Here is a 16427-nt window from a genome sequence, read left to right on the forward strand (position 1 = left end):
AAAAATAAAAATAGGGCCTGGTCAGGAAGGGGTTAAATCCTTCCGGGGCTGAGGTGGTTAAGCGATTTCTACCCTCTGTGCACTTCATTGGATATTGGGCGCTCCCTCCTCATGTATGGGTATGACAGTTAGGGACCGGGCATTTTCAGGAGGAGAGGGCAGTGCCAGTTTTATAGGTGATGGTTGGATCCCGGCATCGCTTGTCACCCTCGGTGTGGCTGGTGGTGGGATCTCTGGATCAGAACCCCTGGGGGGGGGGGGGACATTTTGCCTATTCTGGACTGTGGCTGTGTGAATGGTGCCAGGATCAGGACACACTCCCGGAATCCGGACACTCCGATAGAGACAGGCTGGGAAGGTCTCGGTGATGTGGGTGATCCCATGTGACCTCTGACAGTTCAGTGTGCGGCACCTGACACTGGACAGCGATAATTCCCAGCAATAATCACATGAGGGATTAACCCGGTCAGCAGCACCGCCAACATCCATCACCATTCCCCGCCCCTTCGTAACCACGCCGCATAGGTTATCCCCATTTCCAGGGGCGCCAGGGTGCTCTGGATAAATCTTATGGCGCATAAAACTACCAGATTTATTCCAAGACATCTCTGCATTTTATTTTCTGTTCTCTTTATGGGTGCCCACATTGGGGTATTATAGCCCAGAATTGTTCTGATGAATTTAAATCCTCCCTCCGGCCTCCCCTTGAGTCTTGCACAGTTGTACCGGCTCCTCTCCTGGACTGAAATGGCTTCCTCCGATTTCACTGCACACTGCGAGCTTCTCACTATGTGCATTAGAAGCTGCAGCAAGCGGAGCCTGCCTCATTTCCTGGCTGGAGGACGTCCAGCATCATCTATCTCTTTTATCCCCAGCCTGACTGTCCCTGGCCCCGCCCCTTTCATTCATTGGATTTTAGTTCTTTCAATCAGGGAGGCACGGCATTACCTGTGGTGAATGCTACCTATGCAAATACAGCCTGTCTAAGAATGCCCACTTCTCCAGATCAACACCCGCCCATCAGAGCATTTTGATATTTGCATAACTCCTCCCAAGAGCCAGCCCACTGCTTATATCAAGAGCTCTCAGACCTGATAGGAGGCACCGGGTGCTGTGCATTGGCAGCTGGTCCATAAGGGGTGCAGGGGTGTCATTTCTTAATATCTCTTCCAGTGGCGTCTGTTTTTTTTTTTTTTTTTGGGTAGGGGGGCAGCAAACAAACCCCCCCCCCCCCAGCTTGCTGTCTGCTGGTCAGTCTGGCACTTACCCCATCTAAGTGGCAGCCATCAGCATTGGCAGCGGTGTCCTGTGTCCTTTCCTCAATCACAGCAGCCATGCATCTCCTCCCCTCCTTCTAGGTGTCCAATAGGAGCGCCTGTCCTTTCAGCCAATCGGGTGATGAGTCTCAAGACCCACTTCCTGATTGGCCAGGAGGAGGATCAGTGTTACAATAAGGAATATGTATTCCCCATTATAACACACCTGGGTGCTTCGGCCATGGACAGAGGGGTGGTGCCTGTGCACCCTTAATGGACAGGCTGTCTTTGCTCTATTTCATAGTTTCATAGTTAGTAAGGTTGAATAAAGACACCAGTCCATCCAGTTCAACCTGAGTGTCTACAATTGCCCCTGTACAATCGGTCCCTACCCTCAAAGAGCCCACAATCCAAGGTCCCCATTCATATACTAGGGCCAATTTTGGACAGAAGCCAATTAACCTACCTGCATGTCTTTGGATTGTGGGAGGAAACCGGAGTACCCGGAGGAAACCCACCCAGGCACAGGGAGAACATGCAAACTCCAGGCAGGTAGTGTCAGGGTTGGGATTTGAACCAGTGACCCTTCTTACTGCTAGGAGAGAGTGCTAACCACTACACCACTGTGCCGCCCATACGTATTTGCTGGCCCCTAATCTTCATGCAGGGTGCCAGACGCATGGATTTCTACGGTGAGCTCATGATTAGAGCTGGAGGCTCTAATTGGTTTAAAAAAAAGTTGGGCTCGGGGGGCGCAGTGCTGCCCACCCACTTGTGACATTGAATCAACATTCGCTATGGTCTTCCTACTTCTCCCCCCCAGCCAATGAGGACAGGAAGCAGGTCCTAAGACCAGATTGGCCTGAAGGAGAAGCAACCAGATTGGCCGGGAGGAGAAGCCAGGGAAGCCGTCCGCAACCTGGATGGGGTAAGTACAGGTGGGTGAGTGGGTGTTTGTTTGCCCCCGCCCCCCCCCCCCCCCCCCAATAAAATGGAGCACCAGCAGTGATATTTTCAAGAAAACTATGGACAGCACCCTGGCGGCCTCTCCTCCCAGCCACGATCTGCCTGCATTGCATAGAGGGGCACAGAGACCCAGTGATGGCACTGGGTCTTTAAAGGGGTATGTCATGAAAATGGAAAGGATTTACTTAATAATCTCATTATGCTGATGGGGGGGGGAGGAGAAACCAGGGAAGGCAAAAAATAAGCAAACTGAACTGCAGCTTTACGCGTATGACCCTGTCCAGACCCAATACCTGTCCTAAGTGCGCCCCTAGGCAGGTGACCTCTTGTATGTGAGGTCACATGATGGAGAGCCGGTCCGGTCAGATTCATACAGTCAGAATTTTTGAGGCTCCCATCTGTGGACTGTCCCCGGGGGGAGGGGAGTAAAAATCAGCCAAAACTTCATGACCATTGACAGGTAAAGTGAATAAAGCTGATTATATTGTTACAATGGGATCTTAAAGTTGGTGCAATATATTAGGCAGCAAGCAAGCATGTTGTCCCTGAAGTTGATGTGTTGGAAAGAATATAATAGGCGTTTTGCTGTTTGTTCTAGCGGCACCCCAGTCTCAGTCCCAGACAGTCCCTGCAATCTTATCCCTGGCTCACAGTCCCGGCAATCTTATCCCTGGCTTATCCTGGCTCACAGTCCCGGCAATCTTATCCCTGGCTCACAGTCCCGGCAATCTTATCCCTGGCTCACAGTCCCGGCAATCTTATCCCTGGCTCACAGTCCCGGCAATCTTATCCCTGGCTCACAGTCCCGGCAATCTTATCCCTGGCTCACAGTCCCGGCAATCTTATCCCTGGCTCACAGTCCCGGCAATCTTATCCTGGCTCACAGTCCCGCAATCTTATCCCTGGCTCACAGTCCCGGCAATCTTATCCCTGGCTCACAGTCCCGGCAATCTTATCCTGGCTCACAGTCCCGGCAATCTTATCCCCGGCTCCCAGTCCCCGCAATCTTATCCCCGGCTCACAGTCCCCGCAATCTTATCCCCGGCTCACAGTCCCGGCAATCTTATCCCTGGCTCACAGTCCCGGCAATCTTATCCCTGGCTCACAGTCCCGGCAATCTTATCCCTGGCTCACAGTCCCGGCAATCTTATCCCTGGCTCACAGTCCCGGCAATCTTATCCCTGGCTCACAGTCCCTGCAATCTTATCCCTGGCTCACAGTCCCCGCAATCTTATCCCTGGCTCACAGTCCCCGCAATCTTATCCCCGGCTCACAGTCCCGGCAATCTTATCCCTGGCTCACAGTCCCGGCAATCTTATCCCTGGCTCACAGTCCCGGCAATCTTATCCCTGGCTCACAGTCCCGGCAATCTTATCCCTGGCTCACAGTCCCGGCAATCTTATCCCTGGCTCACAGTCCCTGCAATCTTATCCCTGGCTCACAGTCCCGGCAATCTTATCCCTGGCTCACAGTCCCGGCAATCTTATCCCTGGCTCACAGTCCCCGCAATCTTATCCCTGGCTCACAGTCCCCGCAATCTTATCCCCGGCTCCCAGTCCCTGCAATCTTATCCCTGGCTCCCAGTCCCTGAATTCTGAACCATGGTGCCATGTGTATATGTGGGAAAAGGAGGATACCGAGCACCAAACAGGGGGAAATGGAGAATCTGCGGATGGCTGAGGATATCACACATTTCCTGCCAGAGCACTGGGAACAATGGGGCATTATACACCCGGGTACTGGGAGGAACAGAAACCTCTTCATGGGCATTAGACAAAGATAAAACATTTGCAACAATATAACAAGTTCAAGTTGATTGTAGCCGTATTATGTACAAAGTACACATTGTGTATCAGTACTGCTTGGACCTTAGAAGAAGGGGTAGATTTATCTTATTTGCACCAGAAGCACAGACTAGATTATATATTGATCAATGCGGGCAGGATACGAAGTCCATCATTTTCTATAGTGCCTGTTGATGCCTGGGTTGGTGTACACTGTCCAAAAAAAAAAAATCCCCCAAAAAAGTACATATTTTCATTGTGTCAGAGAAAATCACACCAAGTTTGGCTCCTACTATGATAGGAAGATCACTGCAGCCCCAAAAGATGTCATGTGACACAATGTAGAACACGAAAACTGCTTTATTTCTCAGGTCCCTCTATTCTGAGTTGGCATCACCCAGAGATTGAACATAGAGAAGCCATTGTCCCCATGTCTGGTGTGATGATCGCATGACAACAGAGGGCAACAAACATCTGGAACATCAAAGGAGATCAGAGACCCCCTCCCCCATCATCCGGAGCTCCCCCATACAGGGACTGGCCGCTGGCTTACATTATTATTGCTGGCCCTGACTCCCAAGGACCGGCCTCCCACATCTGTTATAGAATCCTAATCTGGTCTCATTCCCCGCACTCAGGGCCGTAGATACGGGGGTACCACCAGTCCTCCCATACGGGGCCCGAGTAAGCAGGGGGGGCCCAGCTGCAGGGTCAATCAGATGTGGGCAGGGAAGGTGATCGGTGCTGCAGGGGGGCACTTACTGGAACTGATCCACTTTATGGCTCTCTCTCTGCAGCAGCTGAAATTCTTCTCTTATACCTCCCATTGGCTTTCAGCTGCTGCAGAGAAAGCCATATAAAGGATTGGTTCCAGTAACTGCCACCCCCCCCCCCCCCCAACCAAACCGACCACCCTCCCTGTGCACCATACATTTCCCCTGTTGCCCAGGCCCCCCCCTCCCCCGTGTGCCCCTCCTACCTCTGCAGCACTTCTGGCTTCTCTTCTCTTCTTCCTGCCAGCACAAAATAGGATCCTTCAATATTGAGAGTAGGAGAAGGGTTAGGTAAATAAGTCATTTAACAGCACCTTCAATGAGTGATTGGTACCGATCACTCACAGGGTTCATTCATAACTGAAGCATTGGTTGTATTGGGGCCACGTGTCAGCTTGTCTGAATGGGGCCCTGTGGTTTCTACCAGCAGCCCTGCCTTCACTCAATGGTCCCCCAGTCCCTGCGCTCATCAATGGCCCCGCCAGTCCCTGCGCTCATCAATGGCCCCGCCAGTCCCTGCGCTCACCAATGGCCCCCCCCCCAGTCCCTGCACTCCTCAATGTCCCCCCCCCCCCCAGTCCCTGCACTCCTCAATGTCCCCCCCCCCCCCCCCAGTCCCTGCACTCCTCAATGTCCCCCCCCCCCGTCCCTGCACTCCTCAATGTCCCCCCCCCCGTCCCTGCACTCCTCAATGCCCTGTCCTGCAATCCATCTGCTGCACTAACAGAATCCTCACTCTGAAGAAACAGTAAATGAAAATCCAGCAGGTAGAGTGCGGTCCCTTGTAATGACCACAGCAAATGTGGAGCTGAGAAGGCAGAGATCTCAACATTGGATAGGCCCCAGAGCCACCAACGGGGCATACCGATATACACAACACCCCCTGTATGGTGCCAAATACACCAAGAGGAAGCAGGTCTGCATTATATTACATGAAATGGCGCAGTGCATACGCTGCAGACAGGTCCTCTTTATAGGCCATTCCAGTATTGAAGAGAGTAATCATCTGCAGACAGCAGTTCCTATAAATCCCATTATCTGCTGTTTATTATCAGCTGGAACCGAGTGCAAAATACACAGCCACCAGATTGCAATTAGTGTCAGAGTCGCTGAAGGATAGTGGGGGGCCATTGCTCCATCCTGGTTACTGACTAGTGATGGACGAACGTTTCGCCCGGCGGTCGTTTCGCGGCGAATTTCCGACATTCGCGGTCCGCACGTTCGAACGCCTTTTTCCGTCGTTCGCCGCGGCGGACTTACGTGTTTAATGTATACAAGAACTTTAACCTTTGGTGACACGTTTATCATGTGATACAGGACAGCCAATTGAGACATGACAGCACATGGACACTTGGACATTCCCCCTAACCTATAAATACACCCGATCCGGTGGCCATTTTACATTCTTTCTTCTGTTACGATAGGGACAGGTTCCTGTGTGGAGTAGGGAGAGATAAACCACTAGCTATTTGGTACACAAAAGTTCTTTTCAGGACTGGTATAGGTGTTAGGTGTTGATAGGTTTGCTGTGCTGCTGATTCTTGCAGCAGCCTGAGTGTCTTTTGTTAGTTTAGAGAAAGGGAAAGGACGGTGTATGCTACAGGGACAGCCAGATTAGTCTTTCATCATCATCATCATCATCATCATCATCATCATCATCATCATCATCATCATCATTAGCTGTTACTATCAAGGTCCACAAAAGAGCTGTTCCAGTAACCACTAATCGTTCTCTTTTTTTGCCAATTTGTATAGGGACAGGAAGGAAGCAGTGTTGTCAGGCAGTGAGGGTAATTTTAAAGACTTGCTGTTATTATTAGTTCCACAAAGGTTCTTTTCAGGACTGGTATCAGTGGTACAGTAATAGGCTTGTACATGTATAATATTCTTTCTTCCAAATATAGAAAGGATATTATACTTGACTGCTGCCCTTCTGCTGCAGTCTGCTAAACATTCACAACTCACTTGTTCCACAAAAGTTCTTATAAGGACTGGTAACTTGGTATAGGGTGCTACGGTACATAGGCTTGAGTGCGGTACAGTCTGCTGTTCTGTAAGGACCGCTATCGGTCCACAATAGATAGGGTTGACGTGCACCACTGCTGACCGCTGCCCTATACTGCAGCAGTCCTTCAGCGGTATAGGGACTGACGTACAGTCTGCTAATCACTAACACACAACCTGCTTGTTCCACAAAAGTTCTTATAAGGACTGGTAACTTGGTATAGGGTGCTACGGTACATAGGCTTGAGTGCGGTACAGTCTGCTGTTCTGTAAGGACCGCTATCGGTCCACAATAGATAGGGTTGACGTGCACCACTGCTGACCGCTGCCCTATACTGCAGCAGTCCTTCAGCGGTATAGGGACTGACGTACAGTCTGCTAATCACTAACACACAACCTGCTTGTTCCACAAAAGTTCTTATAAGGACTGGTAACTTGGTATAGGGTGCTACGGTACATAGGCCTGAGTGCGGTACAGTCTGCTGTTCTGTAAGGACCGCTATCGGTCCACAATAGATAGGGTTGACGTGCACCACTGCTGACCGCTGCCCTATACTGCAGCAGTCCTTCAGCGGTATAGGGACTGACGTACAGTCTGCTAAACACTAATACACAACCTGCTTGGTCCACAAAAGTTCTTATAAGGACTGGTAACTTGGTATAGGGTGCTACGGTACATAGGCTTGAGTGCGGTACAGTCTGCTGTTCTGTAAGGACCGCTATCGGTCCACAATAGATAGGGTTGACGTGCACCACTGCTGACCGCTGCCCTATACTGCAGCAGTCCTTCAGCGGTATAGGGACTGACGTACAGTCTGCTAAACACTAATACACAACCTGCTTGGTCCACAAAAGTTCTTATAAGGACTGGTAACTTGGTATAGGGTGCTACGGTACATAGGCTTGAGTGCGGTACAGTCTGCTGTTCTGTAAGGACCGCTATCGGTCCACAATAGATAGGGTTGACGTGCACCACTGCTGACCGCTGCCCTATACTGCAGCAGTCCTTCAGCGGTATAGGGACTGACGTACAGTCTGCTAAACACTAATACACAACCTGCTTGGTCCACAAAAGTTCTTATAAGGACTGGTAACTTGGTATAGGGTGCTACGGTACATAGGCTTGAGTGCGGTACAGTCTGCTGTTCTGTAAGGACCGCTATAGGTCCACAATAGATAGGGTTGACGTGCACCACTGCTGACCGCTGCCCTATACTGCAGCAGTCCTTCAGCGGTATAGGGACTGACGTACAGTCTGCTCACTTCCTTGACCCAAAAAAGCACACCGTACTATATGCCCCTACCCTCCTCTTTGAAGAGGTTGAGCGGTGTCATATTTCTACTGGGGCTGCTTATGATATCCCTGTGCTGTGCTGACTTCCTCCTGGGGGTTCTTATTATGAAGGGATCACACTATCCCTGTGCTGTGCTGACTTCCTCCTGGGGGTTCTTATTATGAGGGGATCACACCATCCCTGTGCTGTGCTGACTTCCTCCTGGGGCTGCTTACGGTGCTGCTGTCAGTGCTGTATGTCACGGTGCTGCTGTCAGCGCTGTATGTCACGGTGCTGCTGTCAGCGCTGTATGTCACGGTGCTGCTGTCAGCGCTGTATGTCACGGTGCTGCTGTCAGCGCTGTATGTCACGGTGCTGCTGTCAGCGCTGTATGTCACGGTGCTGCTGTCAGCGCTGTATGTCACGGTGCTGCTGTCAGCGCTGTATGTCACGGTGCTGCTGTCAGTGCTCTGTATTACGGTGCTGCTGTCAGATGCCTCTATCACGGTGCATGTGTCATTCCGGTATGTCACGCTGCTGGTGATCATCTCCTGCACCCTCTTCTTTGCCTACCCTGGTCCCTGACCTTCCCTCTCCTCCATTGCCTTCATTAGCTCCATAGTCCTGAATTGTTAGAACAATTTCCCAAATAAAATAAAAATGCTTGTAGTTATCGATCCCAAATTCACCTCATACATGTATTATGTCATTGTCCAGATGGTGGGACTACGTTTTACCCCCTAATAATTACCACGTGGCCGCAAATTCGACATGAAGGTTTGCAAAGTTCGCCTCCCATTGAAGTCAATGGGGCCCGCGGCGAACGTTCGGTTTCGCGAACGTTTGGGTCCGTTCGCATTTCGCTTTCGCGAAACGTCCCGTCGGAAGTTCGTCCATCACTATTACTGACATCATCGCTGGACGCACACAATACTCACAATACTCACATATCAATTGCTATCTGTATTGTCACCGCGAACCACAGCGCCAATCTACTATCAGTGTATGTGGTTATGTACAGCACCATTATTCTGTACAGCACAGCATGCATTGTTATTATGGGGTACATCGTTATACAGGGCGCTAATTCTATATATGATACAGTATTAGTTGTTATATGGCACCTTAATCATATACGGCACAATGTACATTGTTATATGGTACAGCGTACACTATTCCATAGGGCACAGTTAGTATATACACAACACAGCATTCGTTGTTATGAAGGGCACAGCATAAGTTGGTATACAGCGGGTAAAATAAGTATTGAACACGTCACCATTTTTCTAGGCAAATATATTTCTAAAGGTGATAGCAACATTACATTTTCCCCACGTCAGTAACAACCCAATGCAATCCACACATACAAAGACACAAAAACAAATAAGTTCAAAAATGAATTCATGTGTAATATAAAGGAAAGACACAGGGAAAAAAGTATTGAACACATGAAGAAAAAGGGAGGTGCAAAAAGGAATGGAAAGCCAAGGCACCAGCTAAAATCTATCAGTAATTAGAAAGCAACCCTTCCCCTTGTCAGTGCAAATTAATATCAGCTGGTTCAGTCTCAACTGTTCGCCTATAAAACGGCGTCTCATTACCAAGGTGTCACACAAGAAACATCTCATGATGGGTAAAAGCAAAGAGCTTTCTCAAGACCTTTGCAACCTTATCGTTGCAAATTATACTGATGGCATTGGTTACAGAAGGATTTCTAAATGTTCCAGTGAGCACTGTTGGGACCATAACCTGGAAGTAGAAAGAACATAATTTCACCATAAACCGGCCACAACCAGGTGCTCCTCACACAATTTCTGATAGAGGAGTGAAAATAATTATCAGAAGAGCCAAGAACCTCTTGTGGAGAGCTTCAGAAAGACCTGGGATTAGCAGTTTCAAATAAAACAATAAGTAATGCACTCACCCGCCATGGCCCGTACGCACGCTCACCACGCAAGACTCCATTGCTGAAGAAAAAGCATGTTGAAGCTCATTTAAAGTTTGCTGCACAACATTTAGACAAGCCTGTGAAATACGGGGACAATACAGTCAGATGAGACCAATATTGAACCCTTTGGATGCCATAATACACACCATGTTTGGAGGTCACATGGCACATCACCCCAAAAACACCCCCCATACCAACAGTGAGGTTTGGAGGTGGGAACATCACGGTGTGGGGCTGTTTTTCAGCATACGGGACTGGAAAACTTCATGTCATTGAAGGAAGGATGAATGCAAAAATGGACCAAGACATTCTTGAGGAAAATCTGCTGCCATCTACCAGGATGATGGAGATGAAACGAGGGAGGACATCTCAGGAGGACATCTCAGGAGGACATCTCAGGAGGACAATCATCCCAAACACAAAGCCAAGGAAACTCTCCATTGGTTTCAAAAAAAGAAAATAAAGCTGCTAGAAAGGTCCAGCCAATTACACAACATGAACCCAATAGAAAATCTATGGAGAGAACTAAATATCAGAGATCATAGAAGAGGCCCATGGGGCCTTCAAGATTTGAAGATGTTTGTGTGGAAGAATGAGGCCAAAAAAAAAAAAAAAAAAAAATCACATCTGAGCAACGCATGCGACTGGTTCCTCCATACAGGAGCCGGTGTCTGGAAGCTATCATTAACAACGAAGAATTTTGTACCAAATAATAAATACATTTCAGTTAGCACGTTCGGTACTTTTTCCCTGTGTCATTCCATTTTATTACACAGAACTTCATTCCTGAACTTATTTGTTTTGGTGTCTTTGTATGTATGGATTGTATGGGTTGTTACCGACATGGGGGGGGGGGGGGGGGGAATTTCATGTCAATAAACACCTTTAGAAATATATTTACCTAGAAAAATGGTGACCAGTTCAATACTTATTTTACCCGCTGTATGTGGCACTGTAATTATAAATGGGACAGCGTTATATATGGCACAATTATTATATAGAGCTCAGTGTATGTGGTTATAGAGGGCACAGTGTACGTGGTTATATAGGGCACCGTGTATGTGGTTATATAGGAGAAACATAATATAGGGCACAGTCTACATGGTTATATAGGGCACTGTGTAAGTGATTATATAGGGGAAACATTATATAGGGCACAGTATATGTGGTTATAGAGGGCACAGTGTACGTAGTTATAGAGGGCACAGTGTACGTAGTTATAGAGGGCACAGTGTACGCAATTATAGAGGGGAAACATTATATAGGGCACAGTGTACGTGGTTATATAGGGCACAGTGTACATGGTTATAGAGGGGAAACATTATATAGGGCACAATGTATGTGGTTATATAGGGCACAGTGTGCATGGTTATATAGGGCACAATGTACATGGTTATATAGGGCAAACATTAAATAGGGCACAGTGTACGTGGTTATATAGGGCACCGTGTATGTGGTTATATAGGAGAAACATAATATAGGGCACAGTCTACATGGTTATATAGGGCACTGTGTAAGTGATTATATAGGGGAAACATTATATAGGGCACAGTATATGTGGTTATATAGGGCACAGTGTACGTAGTTATAGAGGGGAAACATTATATAGGGCACAGTGTACGTGGTTATATAGGGGAAACATTATATAGGGCACAATGTATGTGGTTATATAGGGCACAGTGTGCATGGTTATATAGGGCAAACATATAGGGAAAACATTATATAGGGCCCAGCATATGTTGTCATATACGACACATTGTACATTTATTGCACAATCCAGTATGTTCCAGGAAAGTCCCATCAGCTGTATATTAGAGCAGTGGCACTTTTTGGTTGGTTTACGGAGTGGTGCCCTCCATTACCGATTGCCCAGATACAGAGTGTGGGATGGCGTTTGCCTGGGGTGAACGGACCAACTTTCATTGATGGTGTGTGAGGTGTCCTTCAGACTCCTCCAATATCACAGCCAACAGAGAACAGGAAGGAAATATTGCCACTCTGGTCTTAGAATGAACCACCATGTCTAATGTCCACCCTTCACCCCGATTCGCACCCAAGCATTGGGTCCTGCGATTCCCATTGTTGAGCATTAAAAGCACAAATAGTGAATGGGATCTAAAGGGGTTGATTTACTAAAACTGGGTACAAAATCCGGTGCGGCTCTGCATATAAACCAATCAGCTTCCAGTTTAAGCTCCATTCACACTTGCGTGATTCCAAAGTCATGCAATTTCCATTGCGACCCTACACTGAAACTTTGATGCAAACTTTAGCTTTGACTGTCGCATTGATAACATTAAAATGTGACTTATGCTACTTTTGAGAGTTTACATTGCAGTCTATGGCACTGAAGTCGCATCAAAGTAGTTCCCCCTGTCCCTATTTTTTTTTCTGTTTGGGGGGGGGGGAGACAATAAACTAGATAGGAGAGGGGGTAAATAGTAGAAAAGGAGAAATTACATGGACTAAATGAGCAAATTAAAAAGGTACTACAGAATATTTAGATGGGCAGAATTATTTAGGAAGTATTCGTATAGATACTGTAAGAGCGTAATGAATTGTACTGTGAAATTCATGTAGAAAATAAAGAATTTATAAAAAAAAAGTAGTAAGTAAGAACCCTTTTAAAGTCGCTGTGACTTTAAGTCGGCATATATTTAAACGGCTTCCGTCGAAAAAAAAATACATGGGCTTGCAACTTGTCATGTGGCTTTTTGTGCCCAAAGTCACATGACAAGTCGCCCAAGTGCGAACGGAGCCTCCATTGTCAAAGCTTAATTGAGCAAGCTGAACTTACAAGCCGATTGGCTCCCATGTGCAGCTGCTTCAGATTTTGCACTCTCCAGTTTTAGTAAAAAATCCCCACCTAAGGCTAAGTTCACACCATAGCGATGCGGGAACGCCGCGAATCCGCGGCGTTTTCCCGCATCGCATGCCTCCCGCCGGCAGTTCACACTGCCCTATGTGGACTGCTGGGAGTGTCAATGAAATCTTAATGACACCCCCAGACCAGTCCGCATATCGCAGTGCGATCTGCAAACTCTGACAGGAATCGGATCGCATGGTGTGAACACCCATGCGATCCGATTCTGCTGCGGACCAAAAAAAGGGTCCTGTGCGAGTTTGCGGCGGGTGCGATGCGAATTCAGCCATACTATCTGTATACTATCTGTATGGCTGAACTCGCATCGCACAGACAGATCGGATGTGATTTGTACTGCAGTGCGGTGCGAATCACATCCGGATCTCTCACCCGCAGCGGTGTGAACCGGACCTAAAAGTGTGAATCGGGGGCTCCGGCAACAAACAGATTTCATAAGCTGTGATTAATGATGTATATAAAATAAATTTAAAAAAAAGACATCCGTACACCAAAGTCCAGCATAATCTGCCATGAGTGGGGGCAAAATATCCTCAATGGTTGCCACCTCATGCCTTTGAACCCGAACACATATTGATTATACAGGTTCTGTGGCTGATTAAAGTGGTTGTAAACCCTTGCAAACCACTTTGACCTACAGGTAAGCCTAGATTAAGGCTTACCTGTAGGTCCAAGAAATATCTCCTAAACCTACACGGTTTAGGAGATATTTGCTGAAAGACAGGCACCGCTGTCTACGGGGCATGCGCTGTAGACAGCAGCACGCAGGCCCACTGAGCGCGCCGTTGTCAACTGCGCTATGCCGCGAGTGGCGGCTCCCGCGCGCATGCACGGGAGTGACATCATCGCGGCTTCATCGAATGACAGCGGCGGAGCAGCGAGACCCCACCGAAAAGATGGATGCTCCGGACTACAGGAGACAGCGGTGACTTTGCTGGCTCCTGTGTCAAGTAAGTGACACATAATGGACTACTATGCGATGCATACTAGCCCATTATGCTTTACCTTTGCAGGGGATCAAAGAGGAAGTAAACTCATCAGGGTTTACTTCCTCTTTAAGGTGGCAATTAAACTCACTTGGTGCCTTATCTGCATTTAATTAGCCTCAGAACCTGTTTACTTCATATGTGTTCAGGTTTAAAAGGGATGAGATGGCAACTCTAATATCCTCCCTACTGCCAGCCGGGGCAAAAAAAAAAAAAAAGAACTCCCACCAAAAAGGCATCTACATTCATTGTCTGCATAGACATTCCTCTACTGTCCTTCAGTACTGTGGATGCCGATACTTGTAGCAAAAATCTACCAGATGCGATTTACTACATTGTAGTTCATTTTCAATATTATGATCTTATACAGCAGGGGCATGTCACACCATTACAGCTTTTACAGTAAAAACCCCTTTCCTGTCCTGATAAAGATCTGAGTCCTTTCTACTGAAGACTTCTCCTTAGCTACTGTAGTGCTTACTTTTACACCTCCTGATATCTGTGTGTCAATACGTTTCCCTCCACACCTTGTGACTATATGTCACCAGGATTTGCGGTTGCCAATGACGCGCGAGCCGTCTACTATCGCCTGTGTATTAACCCTTCGCTCTCTCTCTTTCACGTGTGTGCGTGTGCCTATACATAAATGCAACTGGCAAAGCGTATAAGTGCCATTTGTTTGCCCAATGCAAACCCCCCCCCAGGCCTTACCTGCAGCAGCTCTTTCTCCAGCTCCACGGCTCGGGTGACTATGGGGCCCCTGACGGCGTACTCCACCTTCTTGATCCAGGGGTTCATGGACTCCAAAGTCAGGATGCGACTGTGCACGCCGTTCTCCGTCATCTTGCCCGCGAGCCTGCTGTCCCTTTCTGCCAGCTGCGTTCCCGAGGCGGACCTGGAGGAGGTAAGAAGAAGAGGGGAGCTCAGAGAGGTGATGCGGGGAGCCAGGGAGCGGGCCCCTCGGGGCACCCCGATTCTCAGAGCGCTCATGGTTGCGAGTTAAAAAAAAAAAAAAAAAAGAAAACTTCAGCAGCTCTAGTAAAAGTTTGCAAAAAGGTTGAAAAGTTTCCAGAAAGGGAAAGTTCCATCAAGCAGAAAGAAGGACTTTGAGCAGATGGGACTGAGCGGAGAAGAGTTGACACGACTACATTCTGACTGTAAAAAAAAAAAAAGAAGGAAGCCAAGGAGGAGGAGGAGGAGGGAGAAGGAGGGGAGATCAGCGTGCACAGACAGCTCCCAGCGTGCATATTGCAAAAAAAAAAACAAAAAAAAAGGTTTAATGTAAAACTTCTGCACTAAACATGATCTGGTTAAACCAGTCCAGGAGCTTCTGCTGGAGGACAGTAAAAGACTATTAGGAGCTCCTCACCCGGCTGCCACTGGTGCCAACCTGACACTGAGCGCTCAGCCGCCGCCTGCGAGGACTATAGAGGGGGGCGGGGAGGGGGCAGCCACGAGGCACCTCAATGACACAACCCACTTTCCTCCAGGGGCAAAAGATCGACCTGATTGCTCTAGGAGGAGACTTCAGACTCTCCATGAGAAGACCAGAAGCATTTTTCATACTTCGGAGAGAGAAGCTGAAGGACCTGCACTGCCTGAAGCTGCACTATACAGAGAGAACATGTGGAAGAAAGATAGATAGTCACAGCTGGAACTCATATAGGAGAACTGGTTCAACCACTTGAGTCCCCCGGGCCTCTCTCTATACCATAATTACCCTAATGCCCCATACGCATGATCAGAAATTCCACCAGCAAAAAAGCGCTACGTCAATTGATGGCGCTATAGAAGTAACCGAAATAAATAAAAAATAAATAAAAGGGCGACGTGAGGTTTTGGTCGACCGTGTGTATTGCTCCATCGGACTTTTGCTGGCGGAACTCCCACCAGCAAAAGATTGAGAGCAGGTTCTCCATTTTTTCCCCCCCCCCCGACGGAAAAGGTTTCCGATCGGAAATTCCGATCGTCTGTACCATTCCCGACGCGCAAAAATTCCTAAGCATGCTCCAAAACAATTTTGAAGCATGCTCAGAAGCGCTGAACTTCATTTAATCGGCTCGTCGTAGTGTTGTATGTCACACTGCGTTCTTGACGGTTGAAAGTTCCGAGAACTTTTGTGTGACCGCGTGTATGCGAGACGAGCTTGAGCGGAATTCCGACGGGAAAAACCATTCAAGATTTTTCCGGCTAAAACTCAGATCGTGTGTACGGGGGCATTAGAAATAGAAGGAAAGGCTATGCAATGACCGGCCCTTTAAATGCTGCTTTCCCGTTGCTCCAATACAACTTGTAGTAAATACCTCATATATACATTATTATTTTTATTTCAATCCACCATATCTTGTTCCTAGTACCCTGTTCCACATGGTAGGGTTGTGTTTAGTGTGTGCATGGATTTTTGGGCTGTTTGCTCGGCTGTTCCCTGGGAGCTGTGATGCGATTTTGGCGCCCCTCCCTCTTCCACCTGTTCTCTTGTCTTGTCATATAATGTCCTCCATCCGATGGTGTCCGCTGTGTACTGCACATGCGCAGTGCACAGCAACACAGATTCC

At 48.0% G+C, this 16427-nt stretch overlaps 1 protein-coding gene across 1 annotated transcript in view; it reads right to left on the bottom strand.

Annotated features, from left to right (window-relative positions):
• LOC143998119 (alanine aminotransferase 2-like) overlaps window positions 1-16427 on the bottom strand; it is a gene marked incomplete in the record, with an annotated part of 103963 nt that overhangs the window by 28316 nt on the left and 59220 nt on the right. Inside the window, 1 exon segment of the mRNA XM_077493863.1 lies at window positions 14584-14767. Coding sequence (XP_077349989.1) covers window positions 14584-14767 — 184 coding nt within the window.

Source organism: Lithobates pipiens, unplaced genomic scaffold (assembly GCF_037356315.1).
Source record: "Lithobates pipiens isolate NorthernLeopardFrog02 unplaced genomic scaffold, aLitPip1_a1.2 Scaffold_19, whole genome shotgun sequence".
NCBI classification, from domain to species: Eukaryota; Metazoa; Chordata; class Amphibia; order Anura; family Ranidae; genus Lithobates; species Lithobates pipiens.